Source organism: Acomys russatus, chromosome 14 (assembly GCF_903995435.1).
Source record: "Acomys russatus chromosome 14, mAcoRus1.1, whole genome shotgun sequence".
In the NCBI taxonomy this organism is placed as follows: domain Eukaryota; kingdom Metazoa; phylum Chordata; class Mammalia; order Rodentia; family Muridae; genus Acomys; species Acomys russatus.
Genome location: NC_067150.1, coordinates 4,626,369 through 4,652,406, shown reverse-complemented (window position 1 = coordinate 4,652,406; position 26,038 = coordinate 4,626,369). Strand labels below are relative to the sequence as shown.

The 26,038-nt window shown below is 40.3% G+C and overlaps 1 protein-coding gene across 1 annotated transcript in view; it reads left to right on the top strand.

Annotated features, from left to right (window-relative positions):
• Positions 1 to 26,038, top strand: part of Cep126 (centrosomal protein 126) — a 55,634-nt gene that overhangs the window by 13,079 nt on the left and 16,517 nt on the right. Inside the window, exons 3-6 of the mRNA XM_051155898.1 lie at positions 4,190 to 4,335; positions 9,152 to 9,263; positions 18,462 to 18,660; positions 20,783 to 22,874. Coding sequence (XP_051011855.1) covers positions 4,190 to 4,335; positions 9,152 to 9,263; positions 18,462 to 18,660; positions 20,783 to 22,874 — 2,549 coding nt within the window. The remainder of the gene's footprint in view (positions 1 to 4,189; positions 4,336 to 9,151; positions 9,264 to 18,461; positions 18,661 to 20,782; positions 22,875 to 26,038) is intronic.

Here is a 26,038-nt window from a genome sequence, read left to right as displayed (position 1 = left end):
GTCCTAGCCAATCAACTTTCTCTTCTTCATCTCTCAGACTCTTCCTATAAGATAAATACGTGAATGGATGGGTAGATGGGAAGCTAAAGATAGATAGATGATAGACAGACAGACAGACAGACAATTGTGTACCACTCAACAGTGTGTTCTCAGAAGTGTTTGACTGGGTGGCTGTAGTGCTTACCTAGGCCTTCCCTACACGGAGTAGCATCCCTCTCGGGTGTGTGTGTCTGTATGGGAGTGCCATTGCCTTTTCCTGCTCTATTCTTCATGCACTCTGATCTAGTAAGTAGAATATTTTTGCCAGAATTGAGCCTAAGAATACATGTGAGCAGGACTTAAGGATCTTAGTTTTAGGATTAAAAGTCAGCTGATAATGACATGCTCATCCCAGCCTTTAGAGAAATGCAGGCCTGTTTATCTTTGTGTTATACATTATTAGTTTTTTATGCTAAATCAGAATGTACATTTTCTTTATTTGGATGTTTTCTTCACCAGTTTGTTTCTTTGTTTTTCTAGCCAAATAAAAAAGAACCTATTGAAAAGATAGGAATTTCAAAGGCCAGGTGTAGTGGCGCACGCCTTTAATCCTAGAACTCGGAGGCAGAGTCAGGTAGATTGCTGTGAGTTCAAGACTAGCCTGGTCTATAAAGCGAGTCCAGGACAGCCACAGCTAACACAGAGAGACCCTGTCTTGAAAAACAAAAAAAACAAACAAACAAAATAGAAAAAAGAAAAAGAAAAGATGGGAATTTCAGTATAGATTTGGGGATTTTCAAACACTTTCCAGTCTTGACAAGAGCAGGACTGATAATGTGAAACACATGCCTCTTGGCTTGTAGAAACCTCAGGATATCTTCTTGACTTTGTCTCTTACAGGCTGTTAACACCATCATTTTATTCTTGGAAAATACTTTTCCAATTGCATTTTCAATTTAGAAGGATACTTTCTAATTTCTAATACCTCAAAATACAGTTGCATTTTAGAGTTAAGTGTCATGTTTGAAGGTTGTAAGCACCTATATCTGAAATAGGGCTTCATCGAGGAAAAGAAAGGTACCGCAGAAGGCAGCCTCTCCAGTCCCACGCAGTCTCCCGGGGCCGCGGGGACTCATTGCTGCTGCTTACTGTGTTGATGCAGAAAACTGTCGCCATGGCACGTTTGTTCTTAGGAATACTCCAGCAGACGTAAATGATACTGCACAGTGGGAGCCTCCTGGGAAAGCAAAACAAACAGTTGGCATGTAGTTGTCATTTAATGATGTCGCTTACTTTGAGCCAAGGTGTTGTATATATTTCATGAAGCAGAACTGCACATGTTGAGCAAACCCTTCAGAAGTCATCAAGGCAGACTGAAGAATGTTCAACCCAGAGGCAGTGGGTAATGACAACACGGTCTTCTAAGTCTAAATTCTACAGAGGTAGCAAAGTCTTCTTTCTCACCTTCATCGCCGTTTCTTCATTCCCCCTGTGTCTATCTGAGGGTCTGACGCATCACCACATCAAAGCTGCTCTGTGGTTTCTGGTGGAGAAAGGAAAGAACTGCTGTGTAACGTCGCTGTACTTAATTACTAGGACTTCACCATCAGGCTCATCACAGCTCAGGAAGCATCGGCTTGCTGGCCATGGTCTGTCGGTGCTTTTTTTTTTTTAAGATTTATTTATTTTATGTATATGAGTACACTGTCTTTATGCACACCAGAAGAGGGCACCAGATCGTATTACAGATGGGCATGAGCCACCATGAGGTTGCTGGGAATTGACCTCAGGACCTCCAGAAGAGCAGTCAGTGTGCTTAACCACTGAGCCATCTCTCCAGCCTCTGTCAGTGCTTTAATTTAATGGAATTTAGTACAGACTATATTCTGTAGCCTTAGAAAATACAATGTGAAATTGTTTTCTGGGCACATTTTACTATAGAGAACAGGATCACTGTGGAACAATGTAAAGTAATAGAGATGATATTTTACTATTAGAATAACTTTGTAATTTGAGCAAGGAGGACTCCGCCTCTTGGCTTCTGCATCTCATTACTAACGTTGGTTGTGTTTTCTCAGCTTACATGTGCTGGAGATCTCTTGTCTCTTTCCCTAACTGAGCATTTGCTTGCTGTTACTTCTGCTAGAGCACTTTCTTTCTCCACAGTTTTCATGGCTTGCCCCCTGTTGAGCTTAAATGTCATGTCCCCAGAGAGAAAGGAAATGTAGCTTTCTAATTAGTGTTGTTTGTTTCCATCAGAATACCACACAGAACAAATGGGTGTGAGTTACCATTTTTCAATATACAAAGAAGTAAATAGGACCAGGTGTGGTGGCACATGCTTTAATCCCAGCACTCAGGAGACAAAGGCAGGAAGACCACTGTGAGTTCTAAGCCAGCCTGCTCACATAGCAAGTTCTAGGCCAGGCAGATTACATAGTGAGAACCTGTCTCCAAAGGCAAAAACAAATGAAACAAAAATAGTAACTAATTTGTATTAAATATTTATCCCTAGGTCTAATAACAGCCAAGAGGATTAAAAGCCATTAGTTTGGACTTATTATATGGCTCTTGTGCTGCTGTGTAACACCCCTAAAACTTTGCTAACCTAATTCCGATTGTCTGTGTTGACTGATGCAGCTGGTCAATTCTGCCTTGGAGAATGCTGTTGCACTCCAGTTTCATCCGTCTCCTGCAGTTTTGTCTGTGCTGGTGTAAAGGTTCTGCTGAGCTTGGCATCATTATGCATCTTCGGTCACATGCTCTGTGCGAGGGCTTAATTAGCTGATATTGCTGGAAGCTAACCTGGCAGTTCTCTGCTTTTAGCTAACCTTTAGCCTTGATGTGGTGATCTTAAGGTCATCAGTAATAATATTTGCATTCTGAGTGTTCTCACACAGCATCATTGTCACAGCAGTCTGTTGGCTATAAGAGAGTGGCGGGTTCCAGACTCATTAAAGAGGAGCTATATAACCATAGTACAAAAATGGGTAGCATTTTTAAGAAGATGTTCACCTGGTTTTTTTTAAAGTTTCATGTATTTGTGTTTATGAGTGCTCTATTTGCATATATGCCTGTATGACTGAACAGGGCATCCGTTCCCATTATATGTGGTTGTGAGCTATCCCTTGAAAAACCTAAAGCTCTGTCCCTCAGTTCTGTGGCTTCTTAGACAAGGCAGAGGCCATGGTAATGTGGAACTAAGAGAACTGAAGAGTTCGTCCAGCTGTCCCCTAGTTCATACCTGACAAAGTATCCCTTCAGATGCTTTCCTACCAGTGACAGGCTGGCACTGACTTCTTTCTTACTTTTTATCAAATAGTTCTTGAATGATACAACACCTACTTGCCTAAAGCAATTATAAATAAAGAGGAAAGTGGGGATTGGGGGAGACAAGATAGCTCAGTAGGTAAAGATGCTTACCTTGCAAACCTGACACGTGAGTTTGAGCCCTGGGATGCGATACAGGTGAAAGGAAGGAAGCAGTGCCACAGGGTTGACCTCTCCCCTCCCAGGCTGCCGTAGCACGGGCAGCTCACCACACACAACGGGAATAATAGGGCAGCTGTTTGTAACTTTACTGAAGAGTTCTGGACTTCATGTTTATAAAAAAAGATGAAACCCAACTTTTTAATACAGATTGCATGTTTAGCACATTTTTATGTGACAGCCAATGTTAAACTTTTGATGTAAAGGGGGGAAAAGTCATTTCCCTGACTCCTCCAGTTTGCAAGGCTGCTTCTGTCACTAGTGACTGCCAGCAACAGCATGGCTCTTAGAAGAGGCTTTTTGCCGCACAGTGGTGGCATACGCCTTTAATCCCAGCACCTGGGAGACAGAGCAGGTGGGTCACTGTGAGTTCGAGGCCAGCCTGGTTTACAAAGCAAGTCTAGGACAGCCAAGGCTACACAGAGAAACCCTGTCTCAAAAAACCAAAGAATAAAAAAAATAAAAGTAAATAGAGAAGGCTTTTTACCACAGCAGGGCATGACAGAAATCAGAAAGGGGCCTCACTGCAGAGCCTCCTCTTAGTTACAAAAAATCTGAATCATGGCCTGAAATTACCGTTTTACAAGCATATTTAAATTCTTAGCCTGTTAAAACTCTGAAATTTGTTGTCTCTAAGTAAAATGAAAGGTTTTCAAACCATCGTTCTGTTTTATCCAGCTTCTTGTCTCTCTCTCCTATTTCCTTTATATTTTAAATCTAGAGCTTTTGAGGAGAAATGCAAAGAGCAAGAAGAAAGAGAGTATCAGATCAGAGAACGGATCTTGCAGCAGCGGAAGCAGAAGTTTGAAGAAGTCACTGAAAAGTTCCAGCGTGCCCATGTGCCTCTCTCCCAGAGAAGGAAAGCAGGTACCTTCATTTCTGGAACAATTTTGAAAACAAAATTGAAAGTTACAATCAAATTTAAATCAAGTACAAAACAAAATTATACATTAAAAAAAAAAAAAAGTAGAAACTAAAACCGCAGCAGCCTAGTGTGCACTTTAGCCAAATGAAAAAAGGAATTTTACTTAAATTTAATTTGGAGAGTATTGTGTTGGCTCCAGTGGTAAATTCTCTATTTACTCACAAGTCTCTTTCAACTTCGTGCTAGTTCACAATGTTTTATCTTTATTTAAAGTTGATTTTGTAAGTAACTTAACAGAAAGAAAATTTAGCAGTTGAGGAAATTAGTGTCACATTCATTCTGACATTTTACTTGTGGTTTGCTTCAAATTTTTATTTGAGAAATTGACAAAAAGTCTACAACGTAATACAATCCAATAATCTAAGACCCATAACCAATTAAGAATTTAAATACAGTTGGAGCAAGGAGATGGCTGCATAGTTAAAGCACTTATGATCTGCATATCCAGAACCATGTAAAGTTCAGGCAGATGCGGCACAGCCTGACTCACAGCACTTAGGGGCACAGACAGGGGTCTCTGGATCAAGCTCCTGGCAAGTCTTGGCAAGCTGTGGGATCAGCTGAGAGACCCTACCTGAATAAACACAGTGGAGCATGATTGAAGCAGACTCCTAGCATCAACCGCCAGCCTCCACATGCACCCACACACACCTGCACACACACACACCTGCACCCACACACACCTGCACCCACACACATATATTAGAAAAGAATTTAGGTGCAAATATGATTGATGCTTTTATATCACATCCACGTTTTTACACCTTAAATAGCAAGCAGAACTAACTATGTCAAAGTTCACTAAAAGAAAGAAAGCTGGCAGTACCATCACATACCCAGCCATCCCCAGCTGTACTGAGTTACAAAAATAAGTAATTGTACTCTCACACTAAAACCACGATGTGCTTCGGATAAGAGTTTAAACAGTATCCCTGGCACAGTAACTGATGTGATCAGAGAATGTGTAGCTGCTGTGAAAACAATAGGAAAGAATGCTATGTCAGGGTGATAGGTCATTGTTTCTAGAAAAAAAGGCATATGTGACTCTTGAATCAGTGCCTCACCAGGCAAAGAGAAGAATAAAGGATAGCACAAACAGAAGAGACAGCTGTATAAATGAACTGTGTCTTTCATTGTACTGAAGCATAAGTTAGGGGGTAAGAAGAGAGGAGTATTAACCTGAAACTAGAAGAAGTCAGTTGGAGCCAATGCCTGAAGAACTTTGTATGGCGTGCTGGAAAGGTCATCTTTATACAGAATGCCACTTTGAACTGGAAAGCAAGCCATTTCTGTGTCAGTAAGGGATCTTAGTATGAGCAGGGGCTGCAGAGAACACTGACACAATCAAAAGACACCAAAACATGGTAGAGATTTCTTTTTCTCTCAGACGGTGAGTCCAGAGGTTGGAGTTGAGAGCTGGTTCCATGGTTGTGTGATTTCTTCATGCGGACTCTGCTGTCTTTCAGCTGACCAGTTTCTCGATGGTTTCTATCTTTACTCTGGCGTATATGCTAGCAGCTAGATTGCCAGCCATGAGATTGGTGCTCTAGACAAAAAAAAAAAAAAGGAGAAGGCAAAGTTCTGCCACTGGATCCCCTTAAATCTTTCCTTAGAGGCCTCCATTCATGTATCCTTATCTGTTTGGCTCCCTTTGTGAGGGAAGCTGAAACTTTCTCCACATCAGGTATGTTTCTACTCCTAACAGTATGAGCTCTTACTGAGCAAAGAATGTGGATATTAGAAGGACCTCTTACAGTGAGGTCTGTTTAACAGAAGGATGCCTCTGGTGGCAACATGGACAGTGGATGGAAGTAGAAACACGCTCAAGTTAAAAGGCCAAGAGGAGAGCCGGGCATGGTGGCGCACGCCTTTAATCCCAGCTCTCGGGAAGCAGAGGCAGGCGGATCACTGTGAGTTTGAGGGCAGCCCGGTCTACAAAGTGAGTCCAGGACAGCCAGGGCTACATGGAGAAAACCCTGTCTCAGAAAAGAAAAGAAAAAATGACTAGGAGGAGACTAACTCTGGGAAGAGTTATTAAGTTCCTCAATTAGACATAAAAGGAAATCTATTCAGATATCACAATTGATAGAATTATGAAGTGGAGGAGATGAAAACTATAAGGGAAACAATGCCTTAGAAACTTGGTAGAGAGCATCACATCTAATATACATTATTAAATAGCAATATTTTACTAGCATATATTCATTATATATCATAAATTTCATTTTATTTTTATATTTTCCTTTACTTCCTTTTTTGAGGGCTAGGAGGCTTTCAAGACAGGGTTTCTCCATGTAGCCTTGGCTGTCCTGGACTCGCCTTGTAGATCAAACTGGCCTCAAACTGACAGCAATCGACCTGCCTCTGCCCCCCAAGTGCCAGGATTTCATTTGGATATTTTCATAGCTATATACTACCATATGTACTCCCATTGCCCTCTCGGTGGCTATAGTTCAAGTATACTGGCTTTGTTTAAACACTTTGGAGAAAACGACAGACAGTAGAATATGTTGATTGGAATGTTTTAAAAGTAAAAATATTTTTGGAAAATGTTAGATTTCAAGCCAGGCAGTGGTAGCACACACCTTAAATCCAGCACTCAGGAGACAGAGGCAGGCAGTGAATTTAAGATCACCTTAGGGTACAGAGTGAATTCTAGGACAGCCAGGGCTACACAGAGAAACCCTGTCTCAGAAAACCAAAAACAAAATTAGGTTTCCAGAATAGTTAGAGCTAGCAAATCATCTCCTCTATCTCCAGACTTTGAATTATGTGTAGAATTTGATAAGTGGAACATACTGTCTCCATATACAAGGGATGCAGGAAAGCTGCATCCTTAAAAGACAGCTGTTGGTGAAAGTCTTCACTTACCAGGAGATTGGGATAGATGTGAGGACATCCTGCTGGGACTGTAGGTAAGAGAAATATAGGAGATGGGGAAAGAGAAGAACCCAGAGGGTCTTAGAAACTTAGAAGAAGAACATCGTAACGGGTGGATGAGGGCCCAGGGGGTCTGCTCAAACTATTGCACTAACCAAGGACAATACAAGTAGTAAACATCGAACCCCTGCTCTGATCTGGCCAATGTACAAGACATTCTCCACAGTTATCTGGAGAGTGGGGACTGACTCTGACAAGAACTCTGGTGCCCCATATTTGACCACCTTCCCTTGGTGGGGAGGCCTGATGGCACTCAAAGAAAGAATAAGCAGGCTACCAAGATGAGACTTGATAGCCTATGACCATATAGTGGGGGAGGAGGTCCCCCTCGGTCTTAGACCTAGGGGAGGGGAATAGGGTAAAAGCGGGAGGGAGGGAGGGGAGGATACAAGTGATAGGATAACAATTTAATTGTAATCTGAATAAATTAATTTAAAAAAAGAAAAATGTAAAATAAGAATACTATTCAATTAAATGTATTGTCTTGTAGAATTAATGTAAGATAAGAAAAAATCATTTATCATTTGAAATTATTTAAAACTGATCACAAATTATATAATTATACTAGAAAAGCCATTGAACAATTCATAATTAAATTTCTGTTTCATTTTTTACTAAGTAACATTCTTTTTGAGTGTTGACTAATTTTGTAGAAACTGACCTCATAAAACAAAAAAAATGTTTATAGCAACTTAAGATGATTCAGAGTAAGACAGTGCCCTACCTCACCTTTAGGACAGTAAGCCTCAAATGCCTTCCCTCTTTATCCCACAGCACACTTGTTATTCTAATTACCCCCTTGTTTACAATACAGCATGGGCATAATACCACCTTTTTGGCTATTTGCAGGTTACAACTTACCGTAATATGGTTGTTTTTAAAGTTTTATCTCTATTTATAACTGAAAAACCTAAGATTCCTATAGATTTGATGGATTAAAAAAAATGACTATTCTATTCATATTGTTTTTATAATAGTACACTACTTTTGTTCTGCAATTTGTATTATATTATTACATTTCATTACCTACAAACTAAGGGAAAAAAAGAATTTATCTTGTAACAATACTGTATAGATCAATGACAATCATATATATGTTGTGAAAGGAGAATTTATTTGCTTATATGTAAATACTGAGTTAATGCAGTATTTAATATTACTATTTATTTAGTCACTTACTTAAAAAAAAAAAAACACAGCTGTTGGAACATTAGACAGAAGGGAGAGAGAACACGTGGATACCTCAGCGCACATTTGAAGGCCTTGAGAGTGGATGGAGACAGAAAGCAAGAGTAGATGAGAGGCCTACAGGGCAGTGTGGGGCAGTGTCCGCACCGTGTATAACTGTGAGGACATCCTGTGCCCTCTTACCTCAGCTTCCTCAGGTGTAAACTCCAAATAGCACCGGGTCATAGCCACGATGAGCATATTTACCCAGTGTTAAAGTAAACTCTACAGTAGTAAATGCCCAAATATTACTTGATTTTTTTTTCATTTTATTCCCAGGAATATTTCAAAGCTTATCATAAAATTTTGAAATCATGGCCTCAAATATAGAGGAGTTTGTATATCAGAAAATCCTCTACACTTTTTCAAAAAAATTTTTTCCAAATAGATAGTTTCATAAAATTGATGTTGAGATCTCAAAGTAACAGTTTCTTTTTTAGGACTTACATGTCAAATTTTTAAATATTTACTCTATTGTAAATATATTATGTAAGAGCTTTGAAATGTTTTATTGACCAATTAATTTATAGGTCATGAAACCATTGGTGATAAAATGATTCTTTACTTTTTGTTTGTTTACTATTCCAATAGTTTTCCAAAAACCAGTTCCTCCATTAGAAGAGGCCCTTAAACAAATTCAAGAATCCAACTTAAAATCAGAAGTAAACATTCCTCTTTCCCACAGGCCAGCAACAAACTGGCGGTAAGTAATTTATTATGACTTACATTAATGTTATTAGCCTGCTGTTACTTAGTATAAGAACCATATGGCTTTCTACTTGCTAAATTTGTCATGATTTCATTGGTTCTTTTTTTTTTTTAATAGAATTTGTTCTTTTTTACAAATTAAGAATCAAGTCAGAGTTCTAATTTGCTGTCTTATAGTCTAATAGTGCAAATATTGCCAATAGTTTTCATAGAATAATTTTCTATGAAAATTATCAAAACTATTTTGATATATTGCTATTTATTGTTATCTATACTGAAAAGATAGAATTCTTTATATTGTATTGGTACAAATGTACTTTAAAAGAATAATTTTGTGGTTGCAGTGGTTTTTATTCTCACTCAGAATTTTGTTGTTGTTGTCTCAATAATAACTACAGTATCTCTGGTTCTCACCAGAATTGCATAAGAACATCATATAAAAACAAAAACATGGATAACCCAGTTACTACGCTTCCTCCAATAAATGTGTTTTCCATTTTTTCCAAATACTTTTGATGTTAGTATATGCAGAGAGCTAGATGAAGCATTGGAGCACACTGTGGAGTAGACTGTTGCAGATCCCTGGGACCTGCAGAGATGGCTCACTAGCTAAGAGCACAGGCTTCTTGCAGAGGAGCTGGGTTCAGTTCCCAGCACCCACATGGCAGCTCACAACTGTCTATAACTCCAGTTCCAAGGGATCTGATGCCCTCTTACATACATACATACAGGTATGTCAGTATGAATAAAAATAAATAAATCATTTTTAATTAAAATATATATAATCCCTAGTATATAAACTTAGAGAGAAATAAAATGGTGCTTTGGAAAGCATCAGGACTGTGGCTGTGGCTCAGTGCAAGAGCCCTCACTTCCCATGTGCAAGGCCTGGGAGTGATCCCAGCACCACAGAGAATTACAAACAAGTAATCACAACATTTGCTTGTATGAAGATACTAATAATTCAGGCTGCAAATATTGTTAATATTTTACCTATACAGAATATTATTTCACTTTTAGCATTCCTCTGGTTAAAAATTCTCTTGATTAGAGCTAGAAACAAGCAATTTAATCCTTCAGTATTCATTAGAGTCTGGGAAAGATTTAGACTTTTTATCTTAAAAAAATCTCCTTCAAAAAGAAATGCTTCAGCCAAGCTTTGAAGGAAATACGAGTTCATCAAGGCCAGTAGTGAATGGCACTTTCCACAAAACAGTGAACATGTGCAAAGTCCACACATGACAAATTGGTGCTATATTCAGGGATCTGCTGGCGTTATAGCTCAGTGCTTACTGAGCATGCACCGGACCCAGGTTTAACCCCCAGCGCTGGGGGACTAGAGCAAGGGAGGCAGAAACAGGCAAAGAGACAAAGAGAGACCCATATTTTGAGATAGGAATGGAGATAGGACTTTAATCCTAAATCTCATGATGTGGAGGCCAGAAAAGAGTTCAGGGCCATGAAACCCTGCCCAAAGCAGCAACAATAAATAATAGTATAGGTGAGTCAGAGAATACAAATACTAAGACCTTACCTAGAGACAAGATTAGAGAGAGGGGTGGGTCTGTATGTTAAGAAATACAAACTCTGGGGCCATTGAGATGGCTTAGCAGGTAAACACACTTGCCACCAGGCTTGACAACCTGCATTTGATCCCCAGGACCCACATAGTCAAAGGAGAGAACCAGCTGATGTATTCTGTGTCATATGTGTATACATCTACACAGGAACACATGCAAATAAACAAAGGAAAGTTTAAAAGAAATGAAATATAAATTTATTCCTGAGATCTTACAAGAATTTTAAGCAAATGAGCAAAATCACTTTTTTAAACATATCATTATAATCATTATAGACAGTTGTGGATAATGGGGAGAGAGATAGTGGGTAATAGAGAGAGGAAGAAAGGGAGGAAAGAGAAAATATTTCATGAAAAGAATGCATTATGACTTTGGCGTGATAGCATAAGGAAAATGAAAGCATCAAAGGTAAAGGTGAGAATTCTGTGAGCAGACATTGGACACTCTCAAAAAAAATATAGAACTGCTTATAACCCAGCATATGTACCCAGACAACTCCATACCCTATCAGGGAGATGTTTGTACCCCTTGTTTATTGCTGCTTTATTCACTGTAGCAAAGAATCAGCTTTGTTGCCCATTAACAATAAATGGATAATCATGTATATATATACATACACACACACTATATATATGTATGTATGTATATATAATTTATCAGCTCTAAATAAAAATAAAGTTATGGGGCTGGAGAGATGGCTCATCGATTAAGAGCGCTGGCTGCTCTTGCGAAGGTCCTGAGTTCAATTCCCAGCACCCACATGGTGGCTCACAACCATCCATAATGTAATCTGATAGCCTCTTCTAGCATGCAGGTGTACTTGCAGACAGAGCACTCATACATTAAACAAATAAATCTTTTTTTAAAATCAAGTTTAAAATGTACAGGAAAATGGATGGACATGTATAAAGTGAGATCACACAACCTCAGAAAGAAGTAAACCACATGTTTTCTCTCATGTGGAATCTAGCCAAGAATGTATGTGCATATGTAAACAAATGTACATGTGGTTACAGTATAACACATACAAACTAAATGTAATAAGGTATTGAAAAAGAAGTGAATGAAAGAATGGGTATGAATTATGAGAAGAATATAAAATTAATTGGTTTTCTAGTGCTAATTTTGTCATAATTTTTTTGGTTTGTTGGTAGATATATACACAAAATATATTCAATACTAAAAATGTAAAATTTAATGTGAAACTTCACAACTTCCATTTCAAATGGCAATTCTAACTGGATATAAGTTCACTAAATTGTATAGATTTTGAGTCTGAGTAATTTTGATATGTAATGTTTTTATTTGCAAGGTTTTTTACTTAAGCTTTTTAAATAAGAGGATAGGAGTCTAATTATAAATGTTAAATTTTTAACAAAATTGAGATAAGAGGTCTAGAAAGAGATATGAAGGTTGTGATTTTATTGTTACTTAAATTGTTTTGAGTATTTTTGTTTCTCAAACCAGACTGTAGTTTTATTTGGTATGCTGGTTAGCCCTTATGTATGCATGCATGCATACATACATACATACATGCATACATACATGCATACATATACATACATACATACATACATACAAATGTTTCTTATGTGCTGTACATATTAGAAGAATTTCAGAAATAAGGGGAAATAGCATAGATATAAATGAACACTCTGGGGGTAGAACTTGGCTTGAAGCTGCACAAATGAGGAGGCTATTTATCAGAGACAGGCACTTCTTGCAGTTTGACTAGTTTGACCTGGCTTATATGTCTGTACAGTGAGAAGAGAATTGTGAGTAGGAAAGTTAGAACAGAAGCCAAGACTTAAACCAGGACGAGCTTTGCTAAGAAATATGTTCTAGAAGCAGGGGTCATAGAGACTGAAGAGAACACCCTCTAACTAGACAGGACTCCTAGTGGAGGGAGGGGAGCACCAACCCACCCACAAAAACTTCCACCCATATATACCCTGCCTATAAGATGTGCAGGGATAAAGATAGAGTAGAAATTGAGGGGATGTCCAACCAGCGCCTGGCCGAACCTGAGACCCACCCATGGGAGAGAACCAACCCCTGACACTATTAAGGAGAGCCTCACGGAAGGGAGCTTAGCATAGCCGTCCTCTTAAAGGCTACACCTAGCAGTGTATCCAAACAGATGCTGAGACTCACAGCCAAACATTGGCAAAGCATAGGGAGTCTTGTGGAAGAGTGGAGAGATGACCAGAAGGACCTGGAGGGGACAGGAGCTCCACAGAAAGATCAACAGAGCCAACTAGCCAGGGCCCATAGGGCCTTGCAGCAACTGAAGCACCAACCAAGGACCATGCGTAGACTAGACCTAGGCCCCTTCACAGATGAGCAGATGGCAGCTCAGACTTCATATGGGTTGCCTAGAAAGGGGAGCGGGGGCTGTCTCTAACCTGAACTCATGAACTCAGTCACCCTGGAGGGGCTGCCTTGCTGGGCCACAGGGGAAGAGGACATACTCAGTCCCGATGTGACTCAATGAGCGAGGGGGCGCTCCCCTTTTCTGAGGAATAGGGCTGGTAGAAACAGGAGAAAAGGAGGGAGGGGCCTATGATCAGGATGTAAAGTTAATAAAAAATTAATTAATTTTTTAAAAAGCAACTGAAGCAAACTCTCAATATGTATTTATGTTTTAGAAGTTTTTCCAAATGCAGAGGGACAGACTAAAGTGGAACTTCAGTGAGACAGGAACGGTGGCTGCTCCAGAGCTGCCAATGAGAGGAGTCAAGCATGACTCCAGGGGAGGGTTGTCAGTGACAAGGGACGAGGATAAAGGGGAGATCTCATGGTCAGCATTTTGTCACAGTAAAAAGAATATGACTATGAAGGAGGAATCAACAGGTTTAGGGAGAGAGTAGTTGAAAGGAAGATAGGGGATGTTGTAAGTTTTAAATGTAGAGGATTCAGGAAGCGCTTCTCGTAATGAAAAGTCTAGGCTATGAATACAGATGGGCAGTTGTCACAGATAAAAATAGAACAGTGGTCAGTATCTATTAGTGGTGGTCTTGAGTTCAGCAAACAGTCAGAATGCCATATGGTTACAAGATAGTATCCTGTGATAGGAGCATCCTTCATAGCAGGCCACAAAGCTGAGTCCATACCTCCTACAAATGACAACACCACTGTGAAACAATGGGGTCCCAGGGGGTGATCCACTTTCCAAGGAACCAACTTAGAAAGGTACCACCCTACAGAACTATCCCGTTGTAGGGGATAAAAAGATTTCGTTAACCCTTTACAGACACAGATACAAAACCATCACAGTCAGTTTACACAAGGTTCTTCAAGGAGTTCTGGTAAAACTTGCAAAAGGCTGGCCTCAAGAGTGCGCCTGAGAAGGGCGGCCGGGGAAGTGGAAGAAGGTGACAGCTAGAAAACTAAGGCAGGAAAGCCAGTGCTCATGCTTGTCTCACACTGATGGATAAGTAGTCAGCCATAATGAGGTGGACACTTGCAGGCTGCACGACTTTAGAGTTTCATGGGAAAGCTTGTCTCCACAAAAGGTGGCACATGATGTCCATAGCAGATAGAGTAGTTCACAGAGAGTGTTGACTTTAAAAGTTCTAAACTACTTAGCATCTTTATGCACACACCCTTCACTTTCCAGTTCCCTTTCTATGTTCAATTATTATTTTGTGTTGATCAGATATTTTCCATTTAAAAAACAACTCTTGTATAATAAAGGAAAACATGGTTGGTTGTTTTTCTTCCTTAGCAATGCTCAGTTGTTTAAATTCTTAGAAAGGCTAAACTGTCAGAATAACCTCAATTCTTCTGAAGCAAACAAATATAATATTTTAGCAAATCTTTACTAAAATAACTAAATACTATATATTGCCTTAGTGAGAAATAAGCTTCATTGTGTATCAAAATGCCTAGCTTTCATGCTTTTATAACATACTTTTGACTGTGAATTTGTGTGTGTGTATGTGTACATATATATACACACAACAGGTCTTCGTTTGAAAAGCAAATATATATAATCAATGAGGGAAAATACTATGGTTAACTAATAGACAGTTGTAAATAAGCTGAGTGTGATGGGGCACACCTGTAATCCCAGCACTCCGGGAGGCAGAGACAGGCAGATCTCTGAGTTCAAGGCCAGGCTGGTCTACAAATCGGGTCCGCAAAATACACAGAGAAACCCTGTCTAAAAAAAAGAAGAAGAAGAAGAAGAAGAAAGAAAAAAGCTGGAAATAACTGACAGTTACAAACTATAAATGCCATATAAGTATGAAAGTTTAGACTATTAGTAATCACATTGGTTTTTTGGAAATAAATTTATTACAAATGTTTATACAAGGATTAATAAGCTATTGCCATGTTAGAAATACATTTCAGTGGAATATAAACCTAAACTAGGTTTAAGATTTCAAGCAATACCAAGAATCAGTTCTAGAGAAGCAGAGTATAGCAGCACTTGCGGTGCTGGGGACTGAGTAGCCTTTGCACAAGCTTTCCCACTTGCCATAGCCTCAGCCTAAGAGGTGGCTCTAACAGAAACTGCTAATGGTGAGTAAGGTGCTAATGTTATCATCTCAAACAAAAACTTGTTTGGAAAAATGGAGACTAATGCTTATGCCTCAATTTAAATACGAAAATATGTTTTTAGGAACATAGGAACTCCTTCAAGAAGTAATGAAATATAAAAATGTTAATCAGGTGCTAAGTTTTAAAACATCAGAAATAATCAACCTTCCATTACAACCAAGTTCTTATCACAAAGCTAATCTGTTTGGCATTTCTGGTGGATAAACTCTAACAAAATCGTTTTGTTAGACATCTATCTCCAATATCCATGTATTTGTGATGAGATGGTCCATTCCAAACCACCCACTGCTTTGAGGTGTCTGCATTTGTTCTTCACACTAGTGCTTTAACCTAGGCTTTCCAGCCCATCTCCATGCATCAGGCTTTTGAAAAGAGGAAAGGTGACCTTGAATCATCTGTGTACATGTTTCAGTCAGTGAGAGGAATCTGGCTGACCAATGGACGATCAAGCATGGACCCCAAAGGATAAAATCAAAACCCTGCAAGCAGCCCAGTAATAGAGTTTTTAAAATCTTACTGAGGTTCTTCTACTTGCCTGTCCAAATACTTTCCCACCTATGCAGATCCATTGCTGCCTGTCCAGCTATCTCCAATCCTGATCCCTCCTTACCTGGTCAGCTGTCTGCTTCACGGGCCCCACTGCTATCCCATCATCCTGAAATTCTTCCTGGATGCCCAGTTGTTTCTCCCACCCCCCAGACCTGTGTCCTCCCGTCTGTCCCCTCGACTCTTCCAAAGACCTTTGTACAAGCCCCATTACTATCTTATCCTGTCAGACATCTCCCCCACCCACCAGCCCCAGTTGCTTCTAGCTTTTCTAGCAGTTTCCCTGGTCTACCAGCCCCTACTCCTTCTGGGCCCCCTGTCCTTCGACCTCACCCATCCCAGCGCTCTCTGAACACTCCTAATCCTGACTCACAGAACAAATTATTTTACAGGACGTTCAGACCCAAACAGCTCCTTGCAGCACAGCATTCTACCCCAGCAGCTCTAGCGCCTGTCCTGGTCCGCCGTTCCCTTCCAGCTCGACTGGTGCTTTCCCCACCCTCTTCAGAGGCTCTCCCTATTTTGAAGCCTCCCAGTTTATCCAGTCATCCATCTCAACCAGCCCCACCCCTCTCTTGTATTACTCCTTTGCCTGGGCATTCTGTGAGGTTTGATGCTTGTCAGTCAGGTCAGAAATCTGTTCCACAAGCCACAACATTGACAAGTCAGCACCAGGCCTTTGTAGACCATCTTCCTGCCTTGATTCTCTCACACCCACCTCCCTGTCATTCTCCATCCTCTTCTTTGCCTTCATCACCTTCTGCTTCCACATCCTCTTCACCCTTGGGAGTAGTTTCTTCTTCTTCATCCACACTTTCTTCTCCATCGCCCCGTCCCTCCCCTCCCTTACCTATTCCGTCCATCCCTCTCTTGCCTTCTCTGCACTCATCTCCCTCTCCGTGTTTGCCTCCAGCATATCTAGCCTTTCCCTCTCCAGTGTCTCCTGCTTCCTCCTCTTTTATGATCTCTTCCTCCTTTCCTCCCATGCTTCACTCTATCTCCATCTCTGCCTCCCCATCTCCTTTTATTCCTCTTCATCCCTTCAATCCTCCTCACTGGGGGAAGAAAGTAGAGAAGAGGAGAGAAGAAAGTGGAGGAGAGAAGAAAAAGTTGAGAGACACCAACTTTAAAGGTAAATGAATTGAGTTTATTAGACATTTTGTATTAGCTCTGTTTTGTTTGGGAAGGGTGACTAAAGGGGAAAGATCATGTAAGAGCAGAAAGGTATTAAAAATTAAATTAAAAAAAAAAAACAAGGAAATGACAGAAACCTGCCCTCACTGTTCAGGAACGTGTACTAAATAGCTTCTCACTAGCCTTGATCCAGTGATAACAAAGGAATAATTAGGAATGTAGTAAGCATTGACCTTGACAATTATGGTCTGTCTAAATAAAAACATATATGGGTATTGGAGATAGTTACATATCATGTGTGGCAGCATGCCGCCTTCCAAAACATTTCTATATTCTGGTTTATTTGGAAGGAATTTAACTGAGTTGGTAATAAATGCTCTTGAGATTCATACAACTGGCCCCAGCACAGGAGTCAGCTGGATCCTTCATCAGTACCTTACCCTTGGAGGAATTGGATTTTTCACTTGCTATATACACTGAATTGTAACAAGTATATGTCAGTTTCCAGGCAGCACCCAAAAATAAAGCTAATAGAGGAGGTAGCCTGAGTTTCCAGGTGGTGCAACATTGTAAAAGAAAATGTCCTGGGCTGGAGAGATGGCTCAGAGGTTAAGAGCACTGGCTGCTCTTCCAGCGGTCTTGAGTTCAATTCCCAGCAACCACATGGTGGGCCATAACTATCTAGAATGAGATCGGTGCCCTCTTCTGGAATGTAGGAAGAACACTAAATACTTTTTTAAACGATGATGATGCCCTGATTATACACACTAAAAGTAGACTACATTGAAGACAGTCCTTCTATGAAATGAAAAAGTATTCTTATATTTCTGGAGCAAACTGAAAACAAAGGTGTATGTTCATGGATGAGTAAGAGCCACAGCTCCATAGCCAGTTATATAGGGAGGACATTCATACCTACCCTGACAAAGCAGCATTCATAATTTCTGTCTGCTTGAATCTCAGCCATCTCTTTTAGGAATATAAGAGTACCCACTAGCCATGACACCAACTAAGAACAAAAGCTAACAAATATTGCTATTTATTATGTAGATGATTGTTATCTAGAGAAATGAAAACTGGCTACAAGTTCACAGGATTTCTACCCCTGCCCGAGTGATTAAGAAGCACAGTGCAGGCACAGAGCTATGGGAAGCTCTTCTTGATTGGCACCCTGATCTCACACTCATTTTCATTCTATTATTCATTGCCTTAAAATCCCATTATAATATATCTATATATTTCTCCAATATCCTTGTATGTAATTATCTGGACCTGTGTACATAGTATACAATTGTGTCATTTATTAACTTATAAAAATAAGTTGATTTCCATTAAATGTACTAAATCTTTTCATATCTGGTTCACAGAGCTATAGATTCTGCCTTGCCTTCAACGTTGTCAAAAAATGATCAAAAACATCAAAAATATCTCTTATGCAGAATTAACCATGATAAAGAAATGAAAGAGAACAACACAGCAAACTTAGCTACTAACAAAAGTATGCTCCAGATGAGACTGGAGGAAACACAGAAACTCCTAGAGGATCAACATTTAAGCGATTTGCAAGTATGACATATAACTATGTTACTAGTGTTTTAATTTGTAGCAGTAATTCTGTCCTACTTCTCCTTGTTCTCCACAGCTAAAAGGAGGAGATTTTAGCTCAGTGGTCGAGTGCTTGCCTAGCAAGCATAGGCCCTGGGTTCCATCCTCAGCTCTGAAAAAAAAAAAAAAAAAAAAGACAAAAGGAGGTAGCCAGACATGGTGGTGCATGCCTTTCACCCCAGCACACACAAAAAAATTAATTAGTTAATTAATTTAATTAAATAAAAGGGGGCTGTAAAAACACTGCAAATGAGTCAGCACTACTTCATCAGAGATACTAAAAGAAAACTTGGGTTTTTTCCTGAACTCCCATTTTTCTTTCTGCTTCTTTTTCTATCTATTTGGAAGAAATCGTGCTTTGAGGGTGTTATTTCTTTTCTTTCTCTCTCCTCTCTCCTCCCTCCTCTCTCTCCTCTCTCTCCTCTCTCCTCTCTCCCCTCTCCCTTCCCTCCTCTCTCCTCTCTCTCTCTCTCTCTCTCTCTCCTCTCTCTCTCTCTCTCTCTTATGCCCTTCTTTTTTGAGAAAGGGTTTCTCTGCATAGCCTGGCTGTCCTAGACTCACTTTGTAGACCAGGCTGGTCTTGAACTCACAGAGATCCACCTGCCTCTGCCTCCCAGAGTGCTGGGATTATAGGTGTTCCCCACTGTGTCCAGTTTGTGAGTGTTGTTTTCTGACAAATATAAGAGCTATTTGAACGTATAGTGTAATATAAGTATTATTATTAGAGATTATATTATTAAAAAGTGACCTAAAAATTATAATGCATATAGATGTTAGGTTATTAATTAAAAGAGCAGAAAGTGATCATTTCTTTTTTTTCTTCTTCTTCTGCTAAATTGGTAGCAGACGTAGAAGAGTGCTTCTAATCCAGGAGGCATGAACATGATCTACTTTTACTTTTAACAGCCTCACAAAACCTAAGTAAATTAAGCTGTTTCCACTACTAACCTAAATATGGGTAGTCTTTTGGGACAGCTCTTAGCTGTGTAAAGTCATTAAAAAAGAATTCTACTATGGGAGTAAAAAAAAGAACAGAAAGTACTCTTTACTACTGAGCCACCTCTCCAGCCCCTAAAACCAATAGTTCCTGAACCTAAATCCACATACTTCTGTAAGAAATTGTAAAATAAGTATAAGACTATTCACTACATGAATCTCATTTGGGAATTGAACCAGCAACACTCTGGCATAAATTCTGTCAGTAGTTTGTTTTGACACAGGATCTAATTTAGCCCGGGCTAGCCTCAAACTCATTATATAACCAAGGCTATCCTTGAACTTCTGATTCTCCCTGCCATATTTATTTTTATGAAGATCTTTGTCTCTTACATACAACAGAGTTAAGAACCTTACTTAATCTAGATCTTTATAAAAAGAAAATAATTCCTACCAACAGAAAGTTCACATTAGGGTCATAGAACTCTGTTTTTTGTTTTTTATTCTCTTTATTATTTGAGAATTTCTTAAATGCATAAAATCCTTTCCTTCTCTAGTTCCTCCCCTATTCCTGCCCAGTACCACTTTTCTCTCCCAACTTAATGTGCTTTGTTTTGTAAGCCCACTTGGTTCACTTAGTGCTGCCTTTCGGGCATATGTGTGTAGAATTACCTCTTGGACCATGGGTAACCTCTCCAGGATCACCCACAATCTCAGCGTGGAAGGGGGATGGCTCATGAAGACACAGTCTAGCTGAGGAGCTACAGCCATTTTAAGAGTCTCTTTTATGTCCAATGAAGGTTTCAGAAAGAAAATACAATTTATAAACAAGTATTTTTCAGAATTAATTTAGTATTATGAAACCTTGAAGAAACTCCAATACCCTAAGTGAAATAGCAATTATTTCTAAGCTATCAAGGTGGCCAAAATAATTGAGCAGTTACTTTGGGAGTTGAAATGAAAGGAAGTAAATTTTATTATGATTTTTGTTTCTTACTTTTTACTATGAGGTCTGCTGCAGAGATGTAGCTTATATTGTACCTATACTGTTCATAGTCGCATTATTTTTTGTGTCAAGGAGAACTGAACTCAGTAACAGCAGTGCGAGTCTGCAGCATAAAACAGTATTCTTTTTTCTCCCCCTCAGAAATTTTGTGATGAAGTTAATCAGATAACCAATTCTGAAACTCTGTCAAGTATAGACAGTCTTGAGGCTGCAGAGCGTGAAGCAATATACATATCCCTGAGCATGGAGCCTTCCATGTCAGCCCCAAAGAACTCCGCGCCCCTCAAATCAGCAGATCTGCAATCAGCTCGTTTAAACTGCTTTGATGAACAGAAGCTGTCATTCTCTAAAACTCAGCATATAAACAATTGGCTCACAAACCTAGACGCTCCAGATACTCAGCCTGTCACATCTTTTTCAGATATTTTAAGTAAATCTAGTGTTCTGCCCTTATGGGAATGTTTGAATAATAAGGAGCAGAATCCACCTACTGTGAACAGAACTGTGGAAAGAACCTCACGAGCTGCTGGTGACTCCATGGTCTTTGTGAGTAGTCCATCTGTCGTTGCCCTGGATAAGAAAGGAGAACGCACCTCCGGAAGTAGCGCTGTGCAGGCAGGTGGGCCTACTGATGGGGCACTTGGAAGGGAGAGGCCATTGGTTCCTGAGAGCCCAGCATTTAAAGTCAGTAGAGTCTGGAATGTGCCAGAATCTCTAAGCCAGGAAGTAGCTACATTTTCCATCCAAGAGAGACTATCTGAGTTAACTCAGGAAAACAGAACGGCTTCAATCCCTGCTTCATTTGTACCAGTTTTGCCACTTAATGCGCAGTCAGATGGGTCTTTAGCAGAGTGCAGCTCACACATAAAAGAAATCAGCCCCGTGCAGTGTTCTGATAAGTTAGATGAATTGAAAGACATAAAATGTGAAAAGAGAAATCATTTTAACTGTAATAAAGAAAAGTTGTCTTTCTTTTCAGACAATTTTCAGGCCACCTGTGCACTTCAAAGTTCTAATTCAAAAGATAGAAAACAAAAAGTAAGTGGGCCATCAGCAACACTGTGTAACTTAACCCCTGACGTGCCTGACCAGCACAGCATGAGACACAGCATCCATGAACAACATGGGGTGAGGCTGCTTAAGAGTATATTAAAGAAAGAATCCAGATATGAACATGATTGTCTCAGGGCACTGGTTATAAACCAAGGCTTTAAGTTTAGACATCAAAAGGCAGAAACTATTAGAGATAGTATTGAATTAACAAAACAGAAAGGGAAAGGTACAGAAGCCCCAAAGACTATTAAAAAGCTGCGGTGGTTTGATGAAAGTGGTAACACAGAGAACCGTATAGATGATGGGCACCTAGTGAGGAGCAGGGCACGAGGATGGCCACAGCAGCTGCAGCACTGTCACAGCAGCAGCGGCACCTGCAACCCCAGTGTCCCTGGCTGTACTGTACATTCTGCTGGTGGGAAGAAGGCCAAGGCTGATTCTGTCTCTGAACACGCTGCTGATTTAGGAGGATCTAAAACAGACAGTATGCCTTTGAACTCTTCTATCACTCCAGACTGTAGCTCTGTTAAGCAAGCCTGGTCAGCCTGTAGAAGAGAAGAGAGCAAAGCCCCTGCACACACTGGTGACCCTAAGACCCAGAAAGCTAAGCCTCCCAGAGGAACAAAGCTCACTAGAAGAGCAAGGTCTGCAAAGGTCCAGAAAGGCCTTGTGTATGTGAACAGAAAAGCCACAGTCAGCCAGCCATGGTCTTCTGTCAAAGCCCAAACTCAGGGTAAACTAAGTATACCTCATCCTACGCCTAAACCAACAACAACTATTAAAAGTGGTAAAAATATGCAAGTGTCCCCATGTCAATCAGCCATACCTGAACATTCTCAAAATGTCACAACGCAGAACTTTCTGAGTTCTGCATGTGTGCTTCCAACAGAGCACCATTTGAACCAGTGCACTCAAGAAAGTGGCCCCCCGTCCTCAGACACTTGTAACCTACTCGCTGTGACCCCAGCTCTCCCATCTCCTTACTCTTCTGAGTGCCAAACCTCAGCCAAAGGAAATTATTCCGGTGGCACAGCATCCCAGCATGACAGGATGGTATATTGTACCCAAAGAAGTCCTGTTTGTGAAGAAAGCTGCCAGCCTTTGACTCACAGGAATACCGAAGAAGAATCAACTCTCTCATGGAGAAGGAACAGTGGGCGCCAAAATGAGAGAGCCGCTGGTAAGGATAAAAGTCATACCTTTTTTGTTATTGTTCTTTCAAGACAGGGTTTCTCTGTGCGGCCTTGGCTACTCTGTAGACCAGGCTGGCCTCAAACTCACAGCCATCCGCCTGCCTTCTGCCTCTCCAGTGCTGGGATTAAAGGCGTGTGCCATCAATGCCCAGCAAATATATACCTTCTTAGGAGAAAAATATACACCCCTTTAGAGTCATGTGAATTTTTCCTTAATTGCATAAGGCAGTGTATACTATATAGTGAGTAATAATTTGGCCTTCTGAAAATAACAGCATTCAGTGCTACAACTTGCTCTAGTAGTAGAGTTCTTAAGAGAATTACCTAATCTGTTCAATTAAAATTGGAAGCTTTTCCTAGCTCTGTCTTTTCTGTAACTTCCCTTGATGTCTTAAAGGAGAAGATAACAAATAGCATGTGATCATTGTCCCAGGTCGTTCTGTCATTGCTGGTGTAACTAGATTTTCCATCATGTAAGCACTGTGAGGGGAAAATGCATTTAAATAGATAAATGTCACAACATTTTTGTTTGGTTTTCTTTTGTTTGAGACAGTGTAGCTCTGGATGACCTAGAACTCAGTATGTAGACCAGCCGGCCTCGAGCCCAGAGCTCCTCCTGCCTCTGCCTCCGAAGTGCTGGGATTTGAAGGCACGTGCTGCCAGGCCTTACATACATGACTTACTATATGCTAACCAGAGATGTAACTAACCTTTGGCTGTGAAGGTGGGATGTAAAAATACTTTACACCAAACCTGACAGCTGAATTCAGTCCCTGAAACCCTCATTGTGAGCGCAAAAACCAGCTCCTTCAAGAGACCCCACCCTCCACATAGGTGCCCTGGCATGTGTGTGCATGGCACGCACTGATAATAAGTAAAGGTTAAGGGCCTACAGCTTACAGAAAGAATGCCTTGTAGTGTGTGCCCAGCCCTCCCATGCCTTCTCAGAACACTGCAGCTCTGCTTCCATCTGCAGTGCTGTTTCCATGTAAGGAAGAGCAGATACCATTGGTTTGAACAGTTTTCAGATTTACTTCTCTGTTGAATGCCACTGCCCCTGTCACTACTTGTGAAGCCACTTTCCTCCTTTAAGGGAATGGACTAGATGCCCATAAGACTTCCTGCCAGTAGAAACTAGTTCCCTACTAAGAAAAAGCCAACCGCTGGCTGGTCTGGAACTCAGTATGAAGACCCTGCTGTATGTAAAACTATGCCTGACTTAATTTTTTAATTTTTTGGTCCATTGATCTATGTATATGTATGTCACATGCATGGGGGTGCCTATGGAAGCAAGACAAGGATGCCAAGTCCCCATGCAGCTTGAATTCCAGATTCTTGTTAGGCACTTATGAGTGCCCGCAAGCTCAGGTCCTCTCTAATGGCAAAAGGGCAATAAAGTAATGAGCCATCTCTCCAGACCCAAGACTGTTCATGAACTGGATGGATACAAACTATACTAGCAGATGAAAAACTAAATGCAAAGAATGTCATCTAAATCTCTTCAGTACTTCTCTATAAAAATCTAGGTTTTAAATTTATTTCACTGAAAATTTCTCTTTGCTTAACTGTTTCATGATTTAACATTAATTTTATAATATCTCTAAAAATCAAATATGTCAGATTAGATAGTATAAAATAAATACTAATGTATTCCTTCTTGAGTTTCAACTCTCTAACCATTAGGCCAGGCGTGGTGGCACACACCTTTAATCCCAGCACTCGGGAGGCAGAGGCAGGCAGATCACTGTGAGTTCAAGACCAGCCTCGTCTACAAAGTGAGTCTAGGACAGCCAAGGCTACACAGAGAAACCCTGTCTCAAAAAACCAAAACCAAAACAAAACAAAAAAAAAAACAAATCAACTCTCTAACCATCATAGAGCTAAGTGCTTTACATTTGTTGTCTCATAACCTTGAAAGATAAGTGAGTTTTTTCCTTCCCCCGCCCTCTTTGGTTTTTTTGGGACAAGGTTTCTCCATATAGTCCTTGGCTGTCCTGGAACTCTTCTCTATAGACCAGGCTGGCTTCTAACTCAGAGATCCACCCACCTCTGCTTCCCAAGTGTGTAGGCTTTGGGTTTTTTGTTTTTGTCTTTTGGGGGTTTTTTGTTTGTATGTTTGTTTTGTTTTGTTTTGTTTTGTTTGAGACAGGATTTCTCTTGTAGCCCTGGCTGTCCTGGACTCGCTTTGTAGACCAGGCTGGCCTCGGACTCACAGGGATCCACCTGCCTCTGCCTCCCGAGTGCTGGGATTAAAGGCATGCGCCACCACACCAGATGGCTTTGATCTTTTTAAACCTACTTTATTTGGGTTCTTTAATGCCTCTACCTCCTTTCCAACCTACCTATCCTAGATAGAAGAGAAGGAAGGTTAGTAGAGACAGGAGGGAGACACCGTTTTAGACTCAGTTCTTTGGAGAGATTCCACTCTTCGTCATCGGGATTCCAGCAGGCCCATTAAACAACAAGCCAACAACAATTCAGCGAGAGCAACCACAGTTGCACAGCAGGAACCTCAGAAGTGTTCTCTGGAGCGGTTCTCTTTAGGAGCATCTCACAGAGGAGCAATGAGTAGCCAAGCAATGCAAAGACTTGCAAAAAAGCAATCTTTGGTTTTGGAGCTGTTTATATACCCTTCTATAGTCTGCACAGGATGTTTTTCAACTGGCAACAAGCATGCTGCCCACACAAGCAGTTCATTTCTAGTGGACAAACAGCACGCAACTCTAATGAGGCAGTTTCACATCCCATGCTTGGGATCAAAACAAAAGCATATTTATATCCACTACACAAATGCTAGGATTACCACCTGGCACTTTTTCTTTTCTTTTTTTCTTTTGGAGAGAGAAGTGTTTATTTGTTTGTTTGTTTGTTTGTTATCCCATTTTGCAAAAAAGGAAACAAAATGGCCCCAACTCAAGAGCTCATAAATAGAACAATTGATGTTTTAATCCAAATATCAATGGCTCTAAATCCTGTATTTTTTCTACTAAAACCATATGATAAATGGTTATTAAGTAAATATGACAAACTGGACTCTGCACTATTTAAAAAAAAAAAAGAAGAGTTGTTCAAACGGTTTATACATTAAAGGGTTGTGTTCTATGGGAATTTACTCATTTGCTTCTGTTATACCTATTTTCAGCACATTGGC